Source organism: Thalassophryne amazonica, chromosome 7 (genome assembly GCF_902500255.1).
Source record: "Thalassophryne amazonica chromosome 7, fThaAma1.1, whole genome shotgun sequence".
Lineage (NCBI taxonomy): Eukaryota > Metazoa > Chordata > Actinopteri > Batrachoidiformes > Batrachoididae > Thalassophryne > Thalassophryne amazonica.
The window spans coordinates 4,053,582-4,075,605 of NC_047109.1; the positions used below are offsets into that span (position 1 = coordinate 4,053,582).

The following is a 22,024-nucleotide window of genomic DNA, read 5'->3' on the forward strand; positions in this document are numbered from 1 at the left end:
GGGCCTGTGTGCAGGGAGTGAACGAGTGAATGTGTGACGTCACTGTGCATTTTAGGGCCTGTGTGCAGGGACTGTGTGACGAGTGAATGTGTGGCGTCACTGTGAATTTTAGGGCCTGTGTGCAGGGAGTGAACGAGCTGTGAATGTGTGCATCACTGTGGTGTGCGTTTTAGGGCCTGTGTGCAGGGAGTGAACGAGTGAATGTGTGGCATCACTGTGCATTTTAGGGCCTGTGTGCAGGGAGTGAACGAGTGAATGTGTGGCATCACTGTGTGTGCGTTTAGGGCCTGTTGTGCAGGGATGTTGAACGAGTGAATGTATGGCGTCACTGTGCATTTTAGGGCCTGTGTGCAGGGACTGTGAACGAGGAATGTGTGACGTCACTGTGAATTTTAGGGCCTGTGTGCAGGGATGTGAACGAGTGAATGTGGGCATCACTGTGCATTTTAGGGCCTGTGTTGCAGGGATGTGAATGAGTGAATGTGTGGCGTGAATATGTGGAGTCACTGTGTGTGTGTGTTTTAGGGGCTGCGTGCAGTGAGTGAATGAGTGGCATCACTGTGTGTGTGTTTTAGGGCCTGTGTGCAGGGAGTGAACGAGTGGCATCACTGTGTGTGTGCGTTTTAGGGCCTGTGTACAATGAGTGAACAAGTGAATGTGTGGCATCACGGTGTGCGTTTTAGGGCCTTTGTGCAATGAGTGAACAAGTGAATGTGTGGCATCACTGTGCGTTTTAGGGCCTGTGTGCAGTGAGTGAACGAGTGGCGTCACTGTGTGTGTGCATTTTAGGGCCTGTGTGCAATGAGTGAACAAGTGAATGTGTGGCATCACTGTGTGCGTTTTAGGGCCTGTGTGCAGTGAGTGAACGAGTGGCGTCACTGTGTGTGTGCGTTTTAGGGCCTGTGTGCAATGAGTGAACAAGTGAATGTGTAGCATCACTGTGTGCGTTTTAGGGCCTTTGTGCAATGAGTGAACAAGTGAATGTGTGGCATCACTGTGTGTGTTTTTGGGCCTGTGTGCAGTGAGTAAACAAGTGAATGTTTGGTATCACTGTGTCTGTGTTTTAGGACCTGTGTGCAGTGAGTGAACGAGTGAATGTGTGGCATCACTGTGTGTGTGTTTTAGGGCCTGTGTGCAGTGAGTGAACGAGTGAATGTGTGGCATCACTGTGTGTGTGTTTTAGGGCCTGTGTGCAGTGAGTGAACGAGTGAATGCGTGGCATCACTATGCATTTTAGGCCTGTGTGCAATGAGTGAATGAGTGAATGTGTGGCATCACCGTATGTGCATTTTAGGGCCTGTGTGCAGTGGGTGAATGTGTGGCATCACTGTGCGTTTTAGGGGCTGTGTGCAGTGAGTGAATGAGTGGCATCACTGCGTGCACGTGTTAGGGCCTGTGTGCAGTGAGTGAACGAGTGGCGTCACTGTGTGTGTGCGTTTTAGGGGCTGTGTGCAGTGAGTGAACGAGCGGCGTCACTGTGTGTGTGCGTTTTAGGGCCTGTGTGCAATGAGTGAATGAGTGGCGTCACTGTGTGTGCACGTGTTAGGGCCTGTGTGCAGTGAGTGAACGAGTGGTGTCACTGTGTGTGTGCATTTTAGGGCCTGTGTGCAGTGAGTGAACGAGTGGCGTCACTGTGTGCGCGCGTTTTAGGGCCTGTGTGCAATGAGTGAACAAGTGAATGTGTGGCATCACTGTGTGTGTTTTTGGGCCTGTGTGCAGTGAGTAAACAAGTGAATGTGTGGTATCACTGTGTCTGTGTTTTAGGATCTGTGTGCAGTGAGTGAACGAGTGAATGTGTGACGTCATTGTGTGTGCATTTTAGGACCCGTGTGCAGTGAGTGAACGAGTGAATGAGTGGCGTCATTGTGTGTGCGTTTTAGGACCCGTGTGCAGTGAGTGAACAAGTGAATGTGTGGCATCACTGTGTGTGTTTTAGGGCCTGTGTGCAGTGAGTGAATGAGTGAATGAGTGGCATCACTGTGTGTGTTTTAGGACCTGTGTGCAGTGAGTGAATGAGTGAATGTGTGGCGTCACTGTGTGTGCGTTTTACGGCCTGTGTGCAGTGAGTGAACGAGTGAATGTGTGGCGTCACTGTGTGTGCGTTTTACGGCCTGTGTGCAGTGAGTGAACAAGTGAATGAGTGGCGTCACTGTGTGCGCATTTTAGGATCCGTGTGCATTGAGTGAACAAGTGAATGTGTGGCTTCACTCTCTGTGCGTTTTAGGGCCTGTGTGCAGTGAGTGAACAAGTGAATGTGTGGCGTCACTGTGCGTTTTAGGGCCTGTGTGCAGTGAGTGAATGAGTGAGTGTAAGGCATCTTCGTAAAGCACTCTGACCATCTGTGTCAGATGCAAAAGTCTCATTCTTCATGTTTTTTGAAACATGATTCAGAATCTTCGGCTCCTTTCACACGTGTGTGTGTGTGAGTTTCACAGAATTGAACCAGCAGCCAAACACTTGCTTCACACACAACAACAAAATAAATCCTGATAGAACTGCAGAAAAAATTTGATCTGATCCATTTCAAACCATCCTCAAACAGTGTTTGAATAGCTGTTGGTATGGTAACGCCCCCTAAAGTCAAAGCCTGTTTGTTTGGGTCAGTCAGACGGGTTCTTTTATTGGATTTTTTTTTTTTAAACCAACATTTAGGTTCATTCTGCTTAAAAAAATACTAACACTGAAGAGCAGCTGCTGGTTCAACCTGAGTTGGTGTTAAAGCAGAGCGGAATGTCGGCCGTATCTCATCAAAGTGAAGATCAAAGCTCCGGGATGATGTTCAGTCTGTGGTCATCTCTGTTCAGTGCCTGTGAGTCAACACCAGGGGGCGGCGTCTGGCTGCAGTGCTGCACATGGTTTCTGAGTTAACAACAGCGACAACATGACAAAGTGATTCTGGTTCTCATCGGATCCACAATCTTCCGACATTTTTTTCCGAGTTATATCAAAGAATTTCAGGAAGAGAATCCACCGGGTGGTCGTATGCGGACACAGTCCTGATGTGCTCACGTGCACGTGTCAAAGCGTGACAGTACTTGGTGCAGGCTGTAGGGGGTGACGGACTGGAGCAGGTTGCCATGGTAACACTGGAGTGAGTAAGAAATGTGAGAAATGAGCAAAGACTGACATCAAGCGGGAACATTTTTGAGCCTGTGCAGGAGAAAGAGCAGCTGACGCTGACTGACAGCCATCACTCTGACAGATCCATGAAGTCCGGATAGTCCAACCTCCACAGACCTCAGATTTTCGCCACGTAGTTTCCAGGGAACATTCCCTCCCTGCCCCGCAGCCGGCCAAACCACCAGCCTGAAGGATCTGCACACAGAGGTCAGAGGTCACATCAAAACAAAGGCATTTTTCATGTTCACTGTCATAACGGATGTGTTGGTCCGGTGTCGCCGACTGACCGGTCCCGCCTAAAAATCGGTCCACCCTGCCTCCACTACGCATGTGTCATTTGGAACCACAGCAGTACGTCTGAGTCCCTTCACCCAAAGTGATCAAATGGATTAAAGTGATTATTAACCATCAGAGGACAAAGTAAAACCTCCGAAATCATGATTCTAAAGAACACGAGGTGATAATCGGTGAGTCGCCACTGATGCTTTGAAATGACGGCGGTGCAGTGAACGCAGCAGCTAGCACCTTGTCTGGCTGTGGCGCTCTGATCGCTTCCTCTGTCTTTTATTCTGAAATAATGCTGAATTTATGTGGAAATGATTGTTGTAGAAAAGCTTCAGATATCTGTGGCTGAGACAGATGATGACTGGAGGCAGTCTGAAGCAGAAACGAGGTGATAATCCGTGAACCGTGGATAATGTGCGCAGGTTTAGGCCAGACTGTTTGGTCAGCGACACCGGGAATCGGCACCGGGACACGCGTCACCTTGACGTGACCTATGTTGTGACTCGCTGTACTAATGAACAAGTTCTACCTTCAGTCAGGATCTCGATGATGTCATCGGTGTTGAAGCTGAGCTCGTCGGTGTCCTGGGCGTCGTACGCGTATAGCGCTCTGCACTGAGGCGACCGAGGCTTCGGTTTGGGAGCCGGCTTTGGGCGACTGGCTCCTGGAAGCGGCTTCACTTCCTTTGAACGCCTACGCTGCATCCTGCGGTGAAGGGGTGGGGCTTAGTGTAGCAGCGGTTACATTTCAGACACAGTTGGGTTGGACGGTGTGATGTCATGGGTCTCACCCTGAGGCGCCTTGTTCTGGGACATCCATGAAGTTCATGTCATTATGTTGCTGTTGGCGGTTGCTGGGGCGACGCTGGCCTTGCAACCGAGGCAGCGTCGGCTGCTCCATGCTGGACTGCTGCCGCAGGAGGGTCCCTCTGGAGGGGGTGTATCCTCGTGGGGCTCCACCCCCTCTGGACCGCCGATCTGATGACAAAAGAATAAAAAACAAAGTTCATCTTCTGACCAAAATAAGTGACAGCCTCTTGACCAGTCACAAGGCTGGAATGAGTCCATACCTGTAGAACACTGGGCAGGGGGCGGGGCCCGGTGGCCCATGTAGCGACTCTTGCGGTTGTCTTTCCTTGTCGGCCCTAAAGCAGGACGAGTACAACAAGATGTTAGCAGCAGAGAAGGGGTCGGAGTTCAGGAGGGCAACAGCAGAACATGGTCAGAACCTACTGGAGGTTTTGGGCAGGCCTGGTCCAATGCTGACCAACAGAACCTTTCCACTGGGCTTCAGGACAGCTTCATCCCCTTGACCCACCTGGAACTGGATCTGCCTGGAACCGGAACAGCTGAACGGACCCCAGCCGCCTTTCTTCACCTTAAACTCGAGACTGAACACAGTCAAAGTCCAATTAGGGAGGAAAGTCTCACTTTGGATCAGTATAAATATCTCATTTTTTTCAGAAACAAAATCTTAATCTATACTCACCAAAAATATAAACGCAACACTTTGGTTTTGCTCCCATTTTGTATGAGATGAACTCAAGATCTAAAACTTTTCCACATACACAATATCACCATTTCCCTCAAATTTTGTTCACAAACAGTCTAAATCTGTGATAGTGAGCACTTCTCCTTTGCTGAGATAATCCATCCCACCTCACAGGTGTGCCATACCAAGATGCTGATTAGACACCATGATTAGTGCACAGGTGTGCCTTAGACTGCCCACAATAAAAGGCCACTCTGAAAGGTGCAGTTTTATCACACAGCACAATGCCACAGATGTCGCAAGATTTGAAGGAGCGTGCAATTGGCATGCTGACAGCAGGAATGTCAACCAGAGCTGTTGCTCGTGTATTGAATGTTCATGTCTCTACCATAAGCCGTCTCCAAAGGCGTTTCAGAGAATTTGGCAGTACATCCAACCAGCCTCACAACCGCAGACCACGTGTAACCACACCAGCCCAGGACCTCCACATCCAGCATGTTCACCTCCAAGATCGTCTGAGACCAGCCACTCGGACAGCTGCTGGAACAATCAGTTTGCATAACCAAAGAATTTCTGCACAAACTGTCAGAAACTGTCTCAGGGAAGCTCATCTGCATGCTCGTCATCCTCATCGGGGTCTCGACCTGACTCCAGTTCGTCGTCGTAACCGATTTGAGTGGGCAAATGCTCACATTCGCTGGCATTTGGCACGTTGGAGAGGTGTTCTCTTCACGGATGATGCGAAGGAGATGTGTTGCACTGCATGAGGCAAATGGTGGTCACACCAGATACTGACTGGTATCCCCCCCCAATAAAACAAAACTGCACCTTCAGAGTGGCCTTTTATTGTGGGCAGTCTAAGGCACACCTGTGCACTAATCATGGTGTCTAATCAGCATCTTGGTATGGCACACCTGTGAGGTGGGATGGATTATCTCAACAAAGGAGAAGTGCTCACTATCACAGATTTAGACTGGTTTATGCACAGTATTTGAGGGAAATGGTGATATTGTGTATGTGGAAAAAGTTTTAGATCGTTGAGTTAATCTCATACAAAATGGGAGCAAAACCAAAAGTGTTGCGTTTATATTTTTGTTGAGTATAGAACAAATTCTGAACCAATCGCTGCCTACAAAAGTTTCAAAAACGTTCATGTGGAACAGAAAACTGACTCTGTCTTACTTTTTAATGACATCTGAGCTCAGATCCCTGATTAGAAGCATCACCAGCCTCACTGACCAAGAACAAGAGACCAGGTTCACTGAGGCCCGTCCCCAAAGCGGACACAACTGATTCTGGACATCAATATGGTTCAACATTCAGGTTCTGGGGCAGATCTTAGCCTCATCCTATGGTGGAGACGAGTGTGGCCTAACAATGGCATCCCAGGCTGATTCTCCTACCAGGGTGTCGGTTCTTGGCGCCGGTCCTCCTGCCAGGGTGTCGGTTCTTGGCGCCGGTCCTCCTGCCAGGGTGTCGGTTCTTGGCGCCGGTCCTCCTCCCAGGGTGTCGGTTCTTGGCGCCGGTCCTCCTCCCAGGGTGTCGGATCTTGGCGCCGGTCCTCCTCCCAGGGTGTCGGATCTTGGTGCCGGTCCTCCTCCCAGGGTGTCGGATCTTGGTGCCGGTCCTCCTCCCAGGGTGTCGGATCTTGGTGCCGGTCCTCCTCCCAGGGTGTCGGATCTTGGTGCCGGTCCTCCTCCCAGGTCCAAATCAGTGAATCTCAGTGAGAATACAAAGGTTGCAAAAAAAGATGAGAGCAGTAAAAGTTGCAGGAACCCGCAGTATCGAGGCTGAACGTCTGTAGGCGGGCAGAGATGATGTTCTTTGTTTCAGTCTGGGAGACAGGTATTATCTCTATGGACTGGAAAGAAAGGACTTGTTGGCTCTTTGTGGCAGAAAAATGGTGATCACTGGCCTGCAGTCAAGCAGTTTGCATGTTTTCCTCCCGACAAAAGGTCCTCCATGTACATCTGGAGGTGTATCAGGAAGTGCATCCAGCATCAGAAGAAAACAATCCATGCATAATCTGCTGTGGACACCTAGAGGTAAACTGGAGCAGACAAAAGAAATCCTCTGCACCAGGCAAAGAACCTCAAGGATCCTCCACCAGAGTTCCAGCATGTTCCTCAATGACCACAGCAGTCACTGAAGCACTGAAGAGAGACCTTCACTGATCTCAGCAGGGACCTTCGTGTCTTTGTGTCCTCAGCCTTTAAGATCCAGAGATGCCTGTGAAGACCTTATGGGGGCATGAGGTCAAAGGTCAGAGGTCTTTGGTGATGCTGATATCTTTGCAGGAGAATGAAGGTCCATGTTTTCAGGGTCCTGGTGCTTCCTGTCTGACTGTCTGGTTGTGGGACTTGGACTCTAACCGGTGACATATGTCTAGTCTGCTCAGGAGTTGACTTCCCGGTGGAACTGAGCCGAGATGTTTGGTGGATCTGTTGTATGTTTGTAGATTATCTCACAAGCAACAAGAAAGTTTCAAAAACTGTGTCATAGCTATCCAACAATCAGACGTACACAGAAACAGCAGCAAACGTAACGTACTTCACTACAACTAAGAATTTTCATTGTGTCTGTTTTATTGGCTACATGTGAGAGGGGGCGGGGCATTGTGTCAAACATGCTGATGACTGACAGGTTGTTGAACTTCAGTGGCAGCTTCTGCTGGGTTTGGTCTTGGTATCTCTTCACCAGCAGACTGAGGAACTCGGTCTTGAAGGTGCTCTGGAGGACGCTGTCATACTCCTCCTCGTGGACAATGAAGACGTCATCCTGCAGTGTGCTGACACACAAATACACAAAGTCTACAACACACTGTTAAAGAGACACAACAAACAAGATGGCGCTGCCAACGCAGTTGCCTGGTATTTCAGCTCTATTCCCTCTTTTCCTACTTTCGCTATTTTTAATACTTTTTAATACTGCTTATTTGTCTTTATTTGCAGTGGGTGGTACCCTGTGCAAGTCTGCACATGGGAAACCCACTTTTGTCACTCTTGTGATTAGTTTTATGCTGCTTTCGGCACTATTTGAGGCAGCGCGGGGAAATCCCTTTGTCTCCAGCTCTGGACGTCCCAATGTTTATAGCCGGGATCAGCTGCTTGGACTAAGAGACGCTATGTACAGTGGGCCAGGTCCCCGCTATGCTGAGCACCTGGACATACCTGCAGACATTCGGAAGAGAAGGAGAGGCTGCAGGGGCGGACGGACGAAGCGGAGAAGGACTTATATTCCATCTGTGGTCATGGGGAATGTAAGATCTCTCCGCAACAAGACTGAGGAGCTATCAGCGCTAACCTGTTTCCAGAGGCTGTATAAGGGCTGCGGTCTCATGTGGTTCACGGAGATGTGGTTGGATGAACATGTACCGGACTCAGTCATTAACATGGACGGCTTTACACTCATCCACGCGGACAGGACACTGGCGGAGAGAGGAAAAAAAAGAGGAGGGGGGCTCGCCGTTTATATGAGTAAGAGATGGTGCAACATAGTTCATATTCACGTGAAAGATCAGATCTGCTCCTCGGACGTGGAGCTACTCACGATGAGCATGAGGCCGTACTATTTCCCACGGGAGTTTGGAAGTGTGATTACGCTCTGCCTGTATATTCCTCCCTCTGCAGACGCCACCGCTGCCTGTGAGCAGATTCACAGTACAGTGACGCGGCTGCAGACGCAACACCCCCGCGCCCTCCTCCCAATCACCGGGGACTTTAACCACGCCTCCCTCTAAGCCACCCTCCCCACGTTCACCCAGTACGTCACATGTAAAACCAGGGACAACGGAATACTGGACATTTTTTACGCCAATGTGGAGGACGCATACACCTCCACCCCCCTCCCCCCACTGGGACGCTCTGATCACAATCTCATCTATCTGCTCCCCCAATACACACCCAGGGTGAGAAGAGAACCAATACACAAAAGGTCAGTGAAACTCTGGACTGAAGAGGCCACTGAGAGCTGAGGAACTGTTTCAGAACCACAGACTGGAGCATGTTTCAAAACTCTTGGTGGAGACGTGATGGTGAAGACATCAATGGCATGACCCAGTGTGTTACTGACTACATGAACTTCTGTGTGGAGAGCACTGTGCCCAACCGGAGGGTACGGTGCTTTCCCAACAACTACCCCTGGGTGACCCCCGAGCTGAAGATCCTGATGAACCAGAAGAAGAGGACGTTCAACTCGGGAGACAGAGGAGCAGCGTAGAGTCCAACAGGAGCTCCAGTGGAAGATCCATGCAGCCAAGAAGGTGTATGGAGGGAAGATGGAGGAGCAGCTGGCCCGGAACAACGTCAAAGACGTGTGGAGATGCCTCAAGACCACCTCCGGATTTGGGCAGGGTTCCAGCAGGACTGCAGATGGAGATTCTCGGTTCGCAGAGGAGCTAAACAGCTACTTCAACCGTTTTGACTCCTCCACACCTGCCCCCCCGCCTGCTCCCGGCTCTCCACACGTCTCCAGCAGCCAGCCCTCCAGTCCCTCTGACCCCCCACCTTCTACCCCCCGGTCACCTCCACTGCACCCCGGACCTTGTCCCTCCTCCCCCGGGACTGTATTCAGCACCAGCCCACCTCAGCTCACACCTCAGCTTCCCCCTCCCCTCCCCCCTCACTGTAACTCCAACTGAGGTGAGAGGCCAGCTCCTGCGGCTGAAGCAGAGGAAAGCAGCAGGACCTGATGGGATCTCCACGAAGCTGCTGAGGACCTGTGCAGATGAGCTCTGTGAGGTCCTCAGCTACATTGTCAACATGAGCCTCAGCCTGTGGGTGGTCCCCACCCTGAGGAAGACCTCCTGTGTGGTCCCGGTTCCCAAAACACCGCACGCCAAGGAACCGGCCCACTATAGACCAGTTGCCCTGACCTCCCACCTCATGAAGACCATGGAACGGCTCGTCCTGTCTCACCTCCGCACTGTGGTGAGCAACACCCTGGACCCACTGCAGTTCGCCTACAGGCCTGACATCTGGGTAGATGACGCTGTCATCTACCTGCTGCAGTGAGTGCTCACCCACCTGGAGACGGGCGGGAGCGCTGTGAGAGTCATGTTCTTTGATGTCTCCAGCGCTTTCAACACCATCAGACCGGCGCTGCTGCGGGGGAAGCTGGAGGACGCAGGTGTGGATGGACAGCTGCCACCTTCAGACGTTCTCTGATGACTCCGCCATTGTGGGTTGTGTGTCTGAGGGGAATGAGCTGGAGTCATCACAGACTTCGTGGACTGGTGTGAGCACAACCACTTGTGTCTCAACACCAGTAAGACGAAGGAGATGGTGATCGACTTCAGGAGGAAACCACCACCTCACCCACCAGTGAACATCCAGGGGGAGGACATAAAGACTGTGGACAGTTTCAGATGCCTGGGTGTTCACCTCAACAACAAACTGGACTGGACTGACAACACCGACGCCCTGTACAAAAAAGGCCAGAGTCGCCTCCACCTCCTGAGGAGACTGAGATCCTTTGGAGTGAGCAGGCCTCTGCTTAAGACCTTCTACGACTCTGTTGTAGCCTCTGCTCTCCTCTATGCTGTCGTCTGTTGGGCCCCAGGCAGCACAGAGCAGGAGAGAAAGAGACTGAACAAGCTGGTCAGGAACTCCAGCTCTGTCCTGGGCTGTCCTCTGGAGTCTCTGGAGGAGGTGGCTGAGAGGAGGGTGTTAACCAAGTTCAAATCCATCATGGACAACTCCTCTCACCCTCTGCACCGGACTGTAGTGGAGCTGAGCAGCTCATTCAGTGACAGACTGAAGCACCCTCAGTGCAAGAAGGAAAGATACCACAGGTGGTTCCTCCCTGCTGCTGTCAGACTGTACAATAACACTGTGAAATAACCACATGCAATAATATGTCCACAAATCACGTACAATATTAATATGTCCACAAATCATGTGCAATAACAACTTGTTTACAAATCCCTGCACTAATGTCACCTTATCACACCTAAACTCCATTTCACAAATTGTAAAGAAGATGCTCCTATCTCCTTTTCAATCCCAGTCATGTTTATATATATATGCATATGTATAGGTATGTGTATACACACACACACACAACACACACACACACACACACACACACACCACACACACACACACACAACACACACACACACACACACACACACACACACACACACAACACACACACACACACACCACACACACACACACATTCTATTTCAACCTAATTTCTTATGTCTTGTATTGTTACAAGTATTATTATTATTGCTTATTCTTGCACACACTGTTTGATGAACATTTTCCTCTACTTGCACCCATCTTGTGTGTTTTTTAAGAGCTGATGTAATGTGAATTTCTCCTCTGTGAGATCAAAGTTTATCTTATCTTAAACAACACAAACATTTAAATTGCTTTGGTTATTGTAATGGTCATGTCTGACTGTTTCCATCTGTCTTTCTGGCTGTCTCTGTCTGTTTCTGACTGACTGATGGGTCTCATCGTGTTGGTCTGTATGACTGTTTACGTATGTCTTTCTGGCTGTCTGTTTCTGACTGACTGAAACAAGAAACAGGTGGAATATGTCAGAAAGCTCAAACGGAGCAAGAAAGGAGATGATATGTCCTTCCAGACGTTCGTGGTTTTGGTTCTTCTTGTCACTTTGTCCGTGACATTTGGTTGATAAACAGGTGTATGTTTCCTGCCCATGTCTGTGTCGTCAACAACACACACACACACCACTGACTTCATGAATGAAACTGTCAAAGGATAACTGTGACACAATACTGTAGAATCGGAGGTCACTAAAATTAACATTGAATCGGTGTGTAACTTTGCAAAAACAATGTCGGACTCTGTAGTTTTCTCTGGGCCCCTCCCCAATCGGACCGGAGTGACATGTTTAGCCGCATGTTCTCCTTGAATTGCTGGCTGTCTGAGTGGTGTCCAAAAAATGAGGTGGGCTTCATAGATAATTGGCAAAGCTTCTGGAGAAAACCTGGTCTTGTTAGGAGAGACGGCATCCATCCCACTTTGGATGGAGCAGCTCTCATTTCTAGAAATCTGGCCAATTTTCTTAAATCCTCCAAACCGTGACTATCCAGGGTTGGGACCAGGAAGCAGAGTTGTAGTCTTACACACCTCTCTGCAGCTTCTCTCCCCCTGCCATCCCCTCATTACCCCATCCCCGTAGAGACGGTGCCTGCTCCCAGACTACCAATAACCAGCAAAAATCTATTTAAGCATAAAAATTCAAAAAGAAAAAATAATATAGCACCTTCAACTGCACCACAGACTAAAACAGTTAAATGTGGTCTATTAAACATTAGGTCTCTCTCTTCTAAGTCCCTGTTGGTAAATTATATAATAATTGATCAACATATTGATTTATTCTGCCTAACAGAAACCTGGTTACAGCAGGATGAATATGTTAGTTTAAATGAGTCAACACCCCCCGAGTCACACTAACTGTCAGAATGCTCGTAGCACGGCCGAGGCGGAGGATTAGCAGCAATCTTCCATTCCAGCTTATTAATTAATCAAAAACCCAGACAGAGCTTTAATTCATTTGAAAGCTTGACTCTTAGTCTTGTCCATCCAATTGGAAGTCCCAAAAACCAGTTTTATTGTTATTATCTATTGTCCACCTGGTCGTTACTGTGAGTTTCTCTGTGAATTTCAGACCTTTGTCTGACTTAGTGCTTAGCTCAGATAAGATAATTATAGTGGGCGATTTTAACATCCACACAGATGCTGAGAATGACAGCCTCAACACTGCATTAATCTATTATTAGACTCTATTGGCTTTGCTCAAAATGTAAATGAGTCCACCCCCACTTAATCATATCTTAGATCTTGTTCTGACTTATGGTATGGAAATAGAAGACTTACAGTATTCCCTGAAAACTCCCTTCTGTCTGATCATTTCTTAATAACATTTACATTTACTCTGATGGACTACCCAGCAGTGGGGAATAAGTTTCATTACACTAGAAGTCTTTCAGAAAGCTCTGTAACTAGGTTTAAGGATATGATTCCTTCTTTATGTTCTCTAATGCCATATACCAACACAGTGCAGAGTAGCTACCTAAACTCTGTAAGGGAGATAGAGTATCTCGTCAATAGTTTTACATCCTCATTGAAGACAACTTTGGATGCTGTAGCTCCTCTGAAAAAGAGAGCCTTAAATCAGAAGTGCCTGACTCCGTGGTATAACTCACAAACTCGTAGCTTAAAGCAGATAACCCGTAAGTTGGAGAGGAAATGGCGTCTCACTAATTTAGAAGATCTTCACTTAGCCTGGAAAAAGAGTCTGTTGCTCTATAAAAAAAGCCCTCCGTAAAGCTAGGACATCTTTCTCTCATCACTAATTGAAGAAATAAGAACACCCCAGGTTTCTTTTCAGCACTGTAGCCAGGTTGACAAAGAGTCAGAACTCTATTGAGCTGAGTATTCCTTTAACTTTAACTAGTAATGACTTCATGACTTTCTTTGCTAATAAAATTTTAACTATTAGAGAAAAAATTACTCATAACCATCCCAAAGACGTATCTTTATCTTTGGCTGCTTCAGTGATGCCGGTATTTGGTTAGACTCTTTCTCTCCGATTGTTCTGTCTGAGTTATTTTCATTAGTTACTTCATCCAAACCATCAACATGTCTATTAGACCCCATTCCTACCAGGCTGCTCAAGGAGCCCTACCATTATTTAATGCTTCGATCTTAATATGATCAATCTATCTTTGTTAGTTGGCTATGTACGACAGGCTTTTAAGGTGGCAGTAATTAAACCATTACTTAAAAAGCCATCACTTGACCCAGCTATCTTAGCTAATTATAGGCCAATCTCCAACCTTCCTTTTCTCTCAAAAATTCTTGAAAGGGTAGTTGTAAAACAGCTAACTGATCATCTGCAGAGGATGGTCTATTTGAAGAGTTTCAGTCAGGTTTTAGAATTCATCATAGTACAGAAACAGCATTAGTGAAGGTTACAAATGATCTTCTTATGGCCTCAGACAGTGGACTCATCTCTGTGCTTGTTCTGTTAGACTTCAGTGCCATAGGTATTAAAGGCACTGCGCTGCGGTGGTTTGAATCATATTTGTCTAATAGATTACAATTTGTTCATGTAAATGGGGAATCTTCTTCACAGACTAAAGTTAATTATGGAGTTCCACAAGGTTCTGTGCTAGGACCAATTTTATTCACTTTATACATGCTTCCCTTAGGCAGTATTATTAGACGGCATTGCTTAAATTTTCATTGTTACACAGATGATACCCAGCTTTATCTATCCATGAAGCCAGAGGACACACACCAATTAGCTAAACTGCAGGATTGTCTTACAGACATAAAGACATGATGACCTCTAATTTCCTGCTTTTAAACTCAGATAAAACTGAAGTTATGTACTTGGCCCCACAAATCTTAGAAACATGGTGTCTAACCAGATCCTTACTCTGGATGGCATTACCCTGACCTCTAGTAATACTGTGAGAAATCTTGGAGTCATTTTTGATCAGGATATGTTATTCAATGCGCATATTAAACAAATATGTAGGACTGCTTTTTTGCATTTACGCAATATCTCTAAAATTAGAAAGGTCTTGTCTCAGAGTGATGCTGAAAAACTAATTCATGCATTTATTTCCTCTAGGCTGGACTATTGTAATTCATTATTATCAGGTTGTCCTAAAAGTTCCCTAAAAAGCCTCAGTTAATTCAAAATGCTGCAGCTAGAGTACTGACGGGGACTAGAAGGAGAGAGCATATCTCACCCATATTGGCCTCTCTTCATTGGCTTCCTGTTATTCTAGAATAGAATTTAAAATTCTTCTTCTTACTTATAAGGTTTTGAATAATCAGGTCCCATCTTATCTTAGGGACCTCATAGTACCATATCACCCCAATAGAGCGCTTCGCTCTCAGACTGCAGGCTTACTTGTAGTTCCTAGGGTTTGTAAGAGTAGAATGGGAGGCAGAGCCTTCAGCTTTCAGGCTCCTCTCCTGTGGAACCAGCTCCCAATTCAGATCAGGGAGACAGACACCCTCTCTACTTTTAAGATTAGGCTTAAAACTTTCCTTTTTGCTAAAGCTTATAGTTAGGGCTGGATCAGGTGACCCTGAACCATCCCTTAGTTATGCTGCTATAGACGTAGACTGCTGGGGGGTTCCCATGATGCACTGTTCTTTCTCTTTTTGCTCTGTATGCATCACTCTGCATTTAATCATTAGTGATCGATCTCTGCTCCCCTCCACAGCATGTCTTTTTCCTGGTTCTCTCCCTCAGCCCCAACCAGTCCCAGCAGAAGACTGCCCCTCCCTGAGCCTGGTTCTGCTGGAGGTTTCTTCCTGTTAAAAGGGAGTTTTTCCTTCCCACTGTAGCCAAGTGCTTGCTCACAGGGGGTCGTTTTGACCGTTGGGGTTTTACATAATTATTGTATGGCCTTGCCTTACAATATAAAGCGCCTTGGGGCAACTGTTTGTTGTGATTTGGTGCTATATAAAAAAAAAATTGATTGATTGATTGACAATATAATATAATATATATATAAATGTTTGGTGATGTTTTAGGAGCTGAAAACAGCAGCAGCAGCTGGAACACATCAGATCCGTGTGACTTTCAACACTAATATTTGTGGACTTCCGGTACGGTGCTCTACTAGTTGGGTGTGTGTTTGGAGCTCCGGTGTGAAATATTTTGAAAAATAAGCAGACAGCGTTTGGAGCTCCGGTGTGAAATATTTTGAAAAATAAGCAGACAGCCTCTTCCAATTGATTTAAACACCTGAAAGATCAACTAAACGCAGATAACAGCCAAGATGCCAGCGAAACTGAACCCCAAATTGAAATTATCCAAGACAGTGGCGGAATCTGGGTCAGTGTTGCCCTTGGAGCTAGCATGCTACGAAGCTAGCAGTGACGATGCTAATGATAGCTCACGTCAAATCCTAGCCGCTATTAACTCTCTAAGGGGTGATTTTACAACAATGAATGAAGATTTTGCTTCCAGATTTGACAGTATTATGAGTGCAAATATAAAGAAATAGGAACATTTAATAATTTTGTCTTTTGATTTTTAGAATGGGCTGAAATCACTGGGTGTCATCGCTCTTGGTACCTCCCACTCGTTGGAGGGGGTTTTGAGCAAACAATTTTCAACACTTGGTCCAACTGAAGCTGCAATCTGATGAAGGCCTTTGGCCGAAATGTTGTTATGAAATAAAACAGCAGCAGGACATCAATATTTTGAGTGTGCTATGCTTTTTCTTTATATTCGAGTTCCTATTTCTGCATATGCACCTCAGCAGAGGATCTTGGTGTGCATTTTTTACCTATTTATTTTGGTATTATGAGTGCAGTCAATAAAGTGCAAAGCGATTTGGTCACTTTGAAGACTCGAATGTCAGAGGCTGAAAGAAGAATATGTGATGAAATGAGGACGAGGCATCACTTCTGAAGGCGCAAACAACTTCAACAAACACATTTGACACCAGAAAATATAGTGAAAGTGAGACGGAGATGGCCAGGACAGGTTTTTTCAGACTCACTTTAATACATAATTCAATACCATTTCGTCTAATAAATGTAGATGTGGACAGGAATGGAAAATATTGTGCAATGTGAAATCAATTCACTGCGATTCAATCTAGTGAATTTAGATGGTCCCAATAATGATAACCTGGTTTTTATTCCTTGCTAATCTACCTGGTTTTTATATTATTGGTGGTGATTTTAATTGTGCGGTTCAACCTGAAATCGATAGATCAACAGGGAGGGATACCTCGCACACCCAGTCTCACAAAGAGTTACTTAATTACATCAGTGAATTGAATTTAATAGATGTATGGAGAAAATATCACTCTAATCAATCTGTTTTCTCATGCTTCTCTGGCACTTGTCAAATGTTTTCTAGAACAGACTGTTTTTTGGTTTCTGCTTCCCTTATATCTTCACTAACTAAAAGCTGGTATAATAGCATCATTATTTCAGACCATTCTGCAGTCTCTTTTAACTTTAAAATGCTTTCAGCACGGCCATCCACTAGATGGCGCCTCCAATCTTTCTGGCTGAGGGATCCAGAATTCATGGATTATATTGGTGCTCAAATTGCAGATTTCTTTAATAATAATACAGATCAAACCTCAGCCTCTATTCGCTGGGAAGCATTTAAAGTTTTTTTAAGGGGTCATATGATATGCTATTCAAGCTTTAAACACAAATCTTGGAGATTGGAAATGGAGCAGCTAGAAAATAAAATTGATCAAATTCAATCAAAACATTTTAATAACCCCTCTGAACAGTCATATAAAGAACTACTCGAATTAAGAGCCAAATATAATCTTCTTTCTGTTAATAGAGCCACTAAGAGTCTCCTTAGACTGAAGCAGTCATATTATGAGCAAGGAGAGAAAGCTAGTAAATTGCTAGCTTGGCATATAAAACATTCAGAAACAGAGAGAACAATAAATACAATAGAAACAAATAAAAATGTAGAAACTAGTGACTTTAAAGAAATTAATGACGAATTTAAAACGTTTTATGAAAATCTGTATGGCTCCAATATCTCCCCATCAGCTTTACAGAACCAAATTGAATTTTTGGATTCACTAAATTTTGCTCCTCTTGAAGAAACATCCTGGCAGATTTGGACTTAGAAATTTCTACTGATGAACTAGCAGCAGCTAACAGCAGTATGAAGGGCTCAAAAGCTCCAGGGCCCGACTGTATTCCAATTGAAATATATAAAACCTTTTCGAACTTACTGATGCAGCCGCTGCTTGAAATGTTTATGGAGTCTTTGCATGATGGATCCCTGCCGCCCTCACTGAACATGGCTGTAATCACATTACTATTAAAGCAAGGCAAAACTCCCACTTTGTGCGGATCATATCGACCAGTATCCTTACTTAATAATGATCTCAAAATTCTTTGTAAGGCTTTGGCAAGACGCTTGGAGAAATTGCTACCACAACTAGTGCACCTGGACCAGAACGGTTTTGTTCGGGGACGGCAGGGTTTCCATAACATAAGGCGGGTGCTCAACATTGTGTTTGAGAGTTCTGACCGCACGGATAATGGCATTCTATCCTTGGACGCCAGAAAGCCTTCGATAAGGTGGAATGGCATTTCCATTTCCTGTTTGATGTTCTTCAGAAATTTGGGATAAAAAAGTATTTTCTTTCTTGGATCAAATTACTTTATTCTGATCCCCAAGCAATGGTACTTACAAATGGACACTTATCCACTCCTTTTAACCTACACAGAGGTACGAGACAGGGTTGCCCCCTGTCTCCATTATTATTTACTCTAGCAATCGAACCGCTTGCGGTAGCGATTCACAATCACCCTGTGCTGAAAGGTATTACAATAGGTGATAGAGAGCACCGCAATGCTCTGTATGCAGATGACATAATTTTGTTCTGCTCCAACTTGACACAGACAATACCTGCATTATTGGATTTAATTAATTTTTATGGTAGCTTTTCAGGGTATAAAGTTAATCGTTCAAAATCAACAATATTATTTATGAATCAGCTAGAACACATTAACCCCCCAATTTTTACACCCTTTGAAATGTGTACACAGGTTTACTTACCTTGGTGTCAAGATTACCCCTACAATTGATGAAATTATTGCCAAAAATTATAATGATCTTACTGAAAAAGTTACTAATTTAATAAATAGATGGGATAAGTTACCCATCTCAATGGTTGGCCGAATTAGTATACTAAAAATGTCAATTCTGCCTAAATATTTATATTTATTTCAATCCATCCCTCTTGCACCCCCTGCATCACTTTTTAAGATTCTGAAGAATAATTTTATTTGGAACAACAAACGTCCCAGGACCAGACTCTCTCTCTCTCTTGTATTTACCTTATGAACGGGGTGGCTTGAAACTGTCAAATCTTGAGTGGTATTATTGGGCTGCTCAGATAAGAGCAGGGATGTTCTATTTTGAGCAGAAGTCCCCACCTGCTTGGGTTTCAATTGAGAAACATCTGATCAATGTGCCTCCAAATTTATATTTATACTCAGAGTAAAATTACTTTAAAACACACACACACAAAAAAACATTTCTTTGGAATACATTATCAGTTTGGCACAGCTCTCAGTTGTATTTAGAGGAAAATGTGGAACTTTCTCAATTCTCACCCATCTTTGGTAACAAAGAGTTTGTTCCAGGTAGGGCAGACTCTGGATTCAAAAGTTGGCCAGTTGTTCTCACGTCTGGTATGGCCGCGAGCTAGACAGTCACACTCGATCCTGCTCTCTACAACAATTCTGACTAATCCTCACTACAACAAGGAAAACTGCTCTAAAACTGTGAAATTTATATAGCTAAATATGCCTGGCCCCGGAAAAGGTGGGAAAGAAAAATTCAAAACTATGCAGTCTAAACTGACAGATTATGGTCCGCATGGAGTAGAGCTGACCGCTAGCCAAGAAGCTAATGCTATTAGCACAGACGCTAATACTGAAGCAACTACCAGCACAGGTGAAGACGCCAATGTGGAGGTACACGCCGTTAAGACATCTGCACCCAGCAAAGATAATCTGCACTCTGCTAAAGGTGAAATTCTGGGAGAGTTGTGGAACTTGAGGGCAGAGTTTATTGGAAAGTTTGACTGCGTATTGAAAGTATTGGAGGACACAAAAAAGGAGGTGTCGGAGTGCACAGAGCGGCTGTCACAAGCGGAGGTGCGCCTTTCCACAGCAGAGGACAAACAAGTTGATTTCAAAGTTTTGGTCGAAAACTTAGAGCAGAGAAACAAACACCTCGAAGATAAAGTAGTCAACATTTGAATAATCTCAGGCTGGTGGGTCTCCCTGAAAACAGTGAAGGTGCGGATATGTGTGGATTTTTAGAGAGCTGGCTGCCTGACGCTCTGGATCTGAGTCCCATGCATCATCCATTGGAGCTGGAAAGGGCACATCGCATCGGGCCAAAAAGGGACACTGACGCTCTGCTGAGAACGGTACTCATGCGTTTTCTTAACTACAAACAAAAAGAAATGGTGTTCAGGGCCGCAAAAACAAAGAAGGATGTCCTGTACAAGAACCATCGTTACAGAAGTGCACAAGCAGCGCAAACAGTTCAACAAGGTGCGTAACCAGTTGTGCCAGCTTGGAGTGAGACATGGCATTCTCTCCCCATCAACACTGGTGCTGACATACAAACAGACTGTCTACAAGTTTAACTCTCCAGCAGAGGCCAAGAATTTTATGAAGATCCAGATGGACACTGAAAAAAACCAAACTGACTGGGATGTAAAGATACTGTTAAACATTGCTGTTAATTTGGGAAAGGTTTGTATTTCTTATCACCACCACTATTATTAGAAAATGTGATAGTAAAAAACAATAACTGACAATCATATGTATACATCTTTAACTCTGTTATCTGTTTATTTACTTCATACGTTTGTTTTTTTTCTCTCAAACTAGAGTAAATATTGTCTATTAAAAAGAGAAGGAAGGGAAAGGAAGGAAAGAGGAAAGGAAAAAAAGATATAAATAAATAATAAGAACTTTAATAATAATAAGATAAAAAATAAAATAAAAAAAAGGGATCTATTATCTGAAACCAGTAGCAGGTAGACGTATAAATGTTACACTACTGATAGTAGTTCAGATCGTAAGATCTGTGATGAAGCGGTTGGAAAAAGAACATTTCATGAGGTGACCCAGCGAGCTGGAGAAGGAGTATATGTATGTGTGTTGTTTATGGTTTTTGGTTTTGCGTTCTAATGTTTGAATATTTGTTCCCTCCCAGACACTTTTATATTCTGTAACTGAAAGGTAGTTTATTTGTTTAGATGACTCAAAAACTTGAAATTAAATATATTTCATGGAACTGCAGGGGTTTAGAAAAAAATGAAAAAGATCAAGCAAGTCATGAATAAAATAAAGGATTTGGGCTCAAAAATAGTATTTCTGCAGGAGACACATACTCTTGAGAGTGAAAATATCAGGATAAGCAGAAGGCGCGATGTATCCTTCATGCTGTGGAGGGGAGCAGAGATCGATCACTAATGATTAAATGCAGAGTGGTGCATACAGAGCAAAAAGAGAAAGAAACACTCAGTGCATCATGGGAACCCCCCAGCAGTCTAAGTCTATAGCAGCATAACTAAGGGATGGTTCAGGGTCACCTGAGGAGTCATTACATTAATACATAAATCAATACCTTTTCAAGTCATGAATGTAATAAAAGATAAATTCGGAAGATACCTAATCATCCAAGGATCTATTTTAAAAGAGACCCTTAACCTAATCAATGTATATGGACCAAATAATGATGATAGGTTTTTCACAAATTTATTCCTAAGTATCTCCTCTCTCCCAGGAAAGAGCATTATCGGTGGAGATTGGAACTGTGTTTTGAGCCCAGCTATAGATCATTCAACTGGAACTGACCAAACTCATCATAAATGCAGAGAAATCATCCAGACCTTTATGAAGGAGTTACAGATGATAGACATTTGGCGACATTTTAATCCTACTGAAGTTACATCCTCCTGTTATTCCAAAACATTTCATTCTTACTCGCGCATAAATTATTTTCTGGTTTCGGCAGACTTGTTGTCCAACAAAATAGATTGTACATATGATGGAATTACTATTTCAGATCATGCCTCGTGCAGTTTAAAATATGTTTAGAATTCAATAATAGACCCTCCTAGATGGTGCTTACATCAAAAATGGCTCCAAGACGAATCATTTGTTGCTTATATAGGAAATAAAATAGATTAATATTTTAGTTTAAATACTACACAAACAACAGCATGTATCAAATGGGACGCCTTTAAGGCATTACAGCATCAAAGACAGGTCATTTGTTTTGTATTAAATATTAATTAATCGCACTTTGATCCATTCGGTTTGACGTCACTGACCTGGTTGGCATGGACGGTGCCAGGGGTGCTACAGCTCCCCCTGGATTTGTCATAGCACCCCCAAGAAAATAATTCCTCTTATTATTTTAATTTAATTCCATCCCATGTTTTTAAGGCCTTGTCTGCACTGAAACTGAACTTCTGCTATACAACCTTTTTCTTTGTCATTTTCAGAAAGTGTTCCATTCAAGAAACATCTCGGTTCTCGCAGATCCAGTGAAACTGTGTGAAAATGCTGTAGTACACATGCCAGGCCTGTAT

The 22,024-nt window shown here is 44.8% G+C and overlaps 1 protein-coding gene across 1 annotated transcript in view; it reads right to left on the reverse strand.

Annotated features, from left to right (window-relative positions):
• Window positions 1–459: 459 nt before the first annotated feature.
• myo1eb (myosin IEb) overlaps window positions 460–22,024 on the reverse strand; it is a 77,876-nt gene continuing 56,311 nt past the window's right edge. Inside the window, exons 22-27 of the mRNA XM_034173735.1 lie at window positions 7,538–7,684; window positions 4,638–4,795; window positions 4,475–4,549; window positions 4,196–4,382; window positions 3,935–4,110; window positions 460–3,315 (exon numbers count right to left, since the gene is read on the reverse strand). Coding sequence (XP_034029626.1) covers window positions 3,239–3,315; window positions 3,935–4,110; window positions 4,196–4,382; window positions 4,475–4,549; window positions 4,638–4,795; window positions 7,538–7,684 — 820 coding nt within the window. The 3' untranslated portion in view covers window positions 460–3,238. The remainder of the gene's footprint in view (window positions 3,316–3,934; window positions 4,111–4,195; window positions 4,383–4,474; window positions 4,550–4,637; window positions 4,796–7,537; window positions 7,685–22,024) is intronic.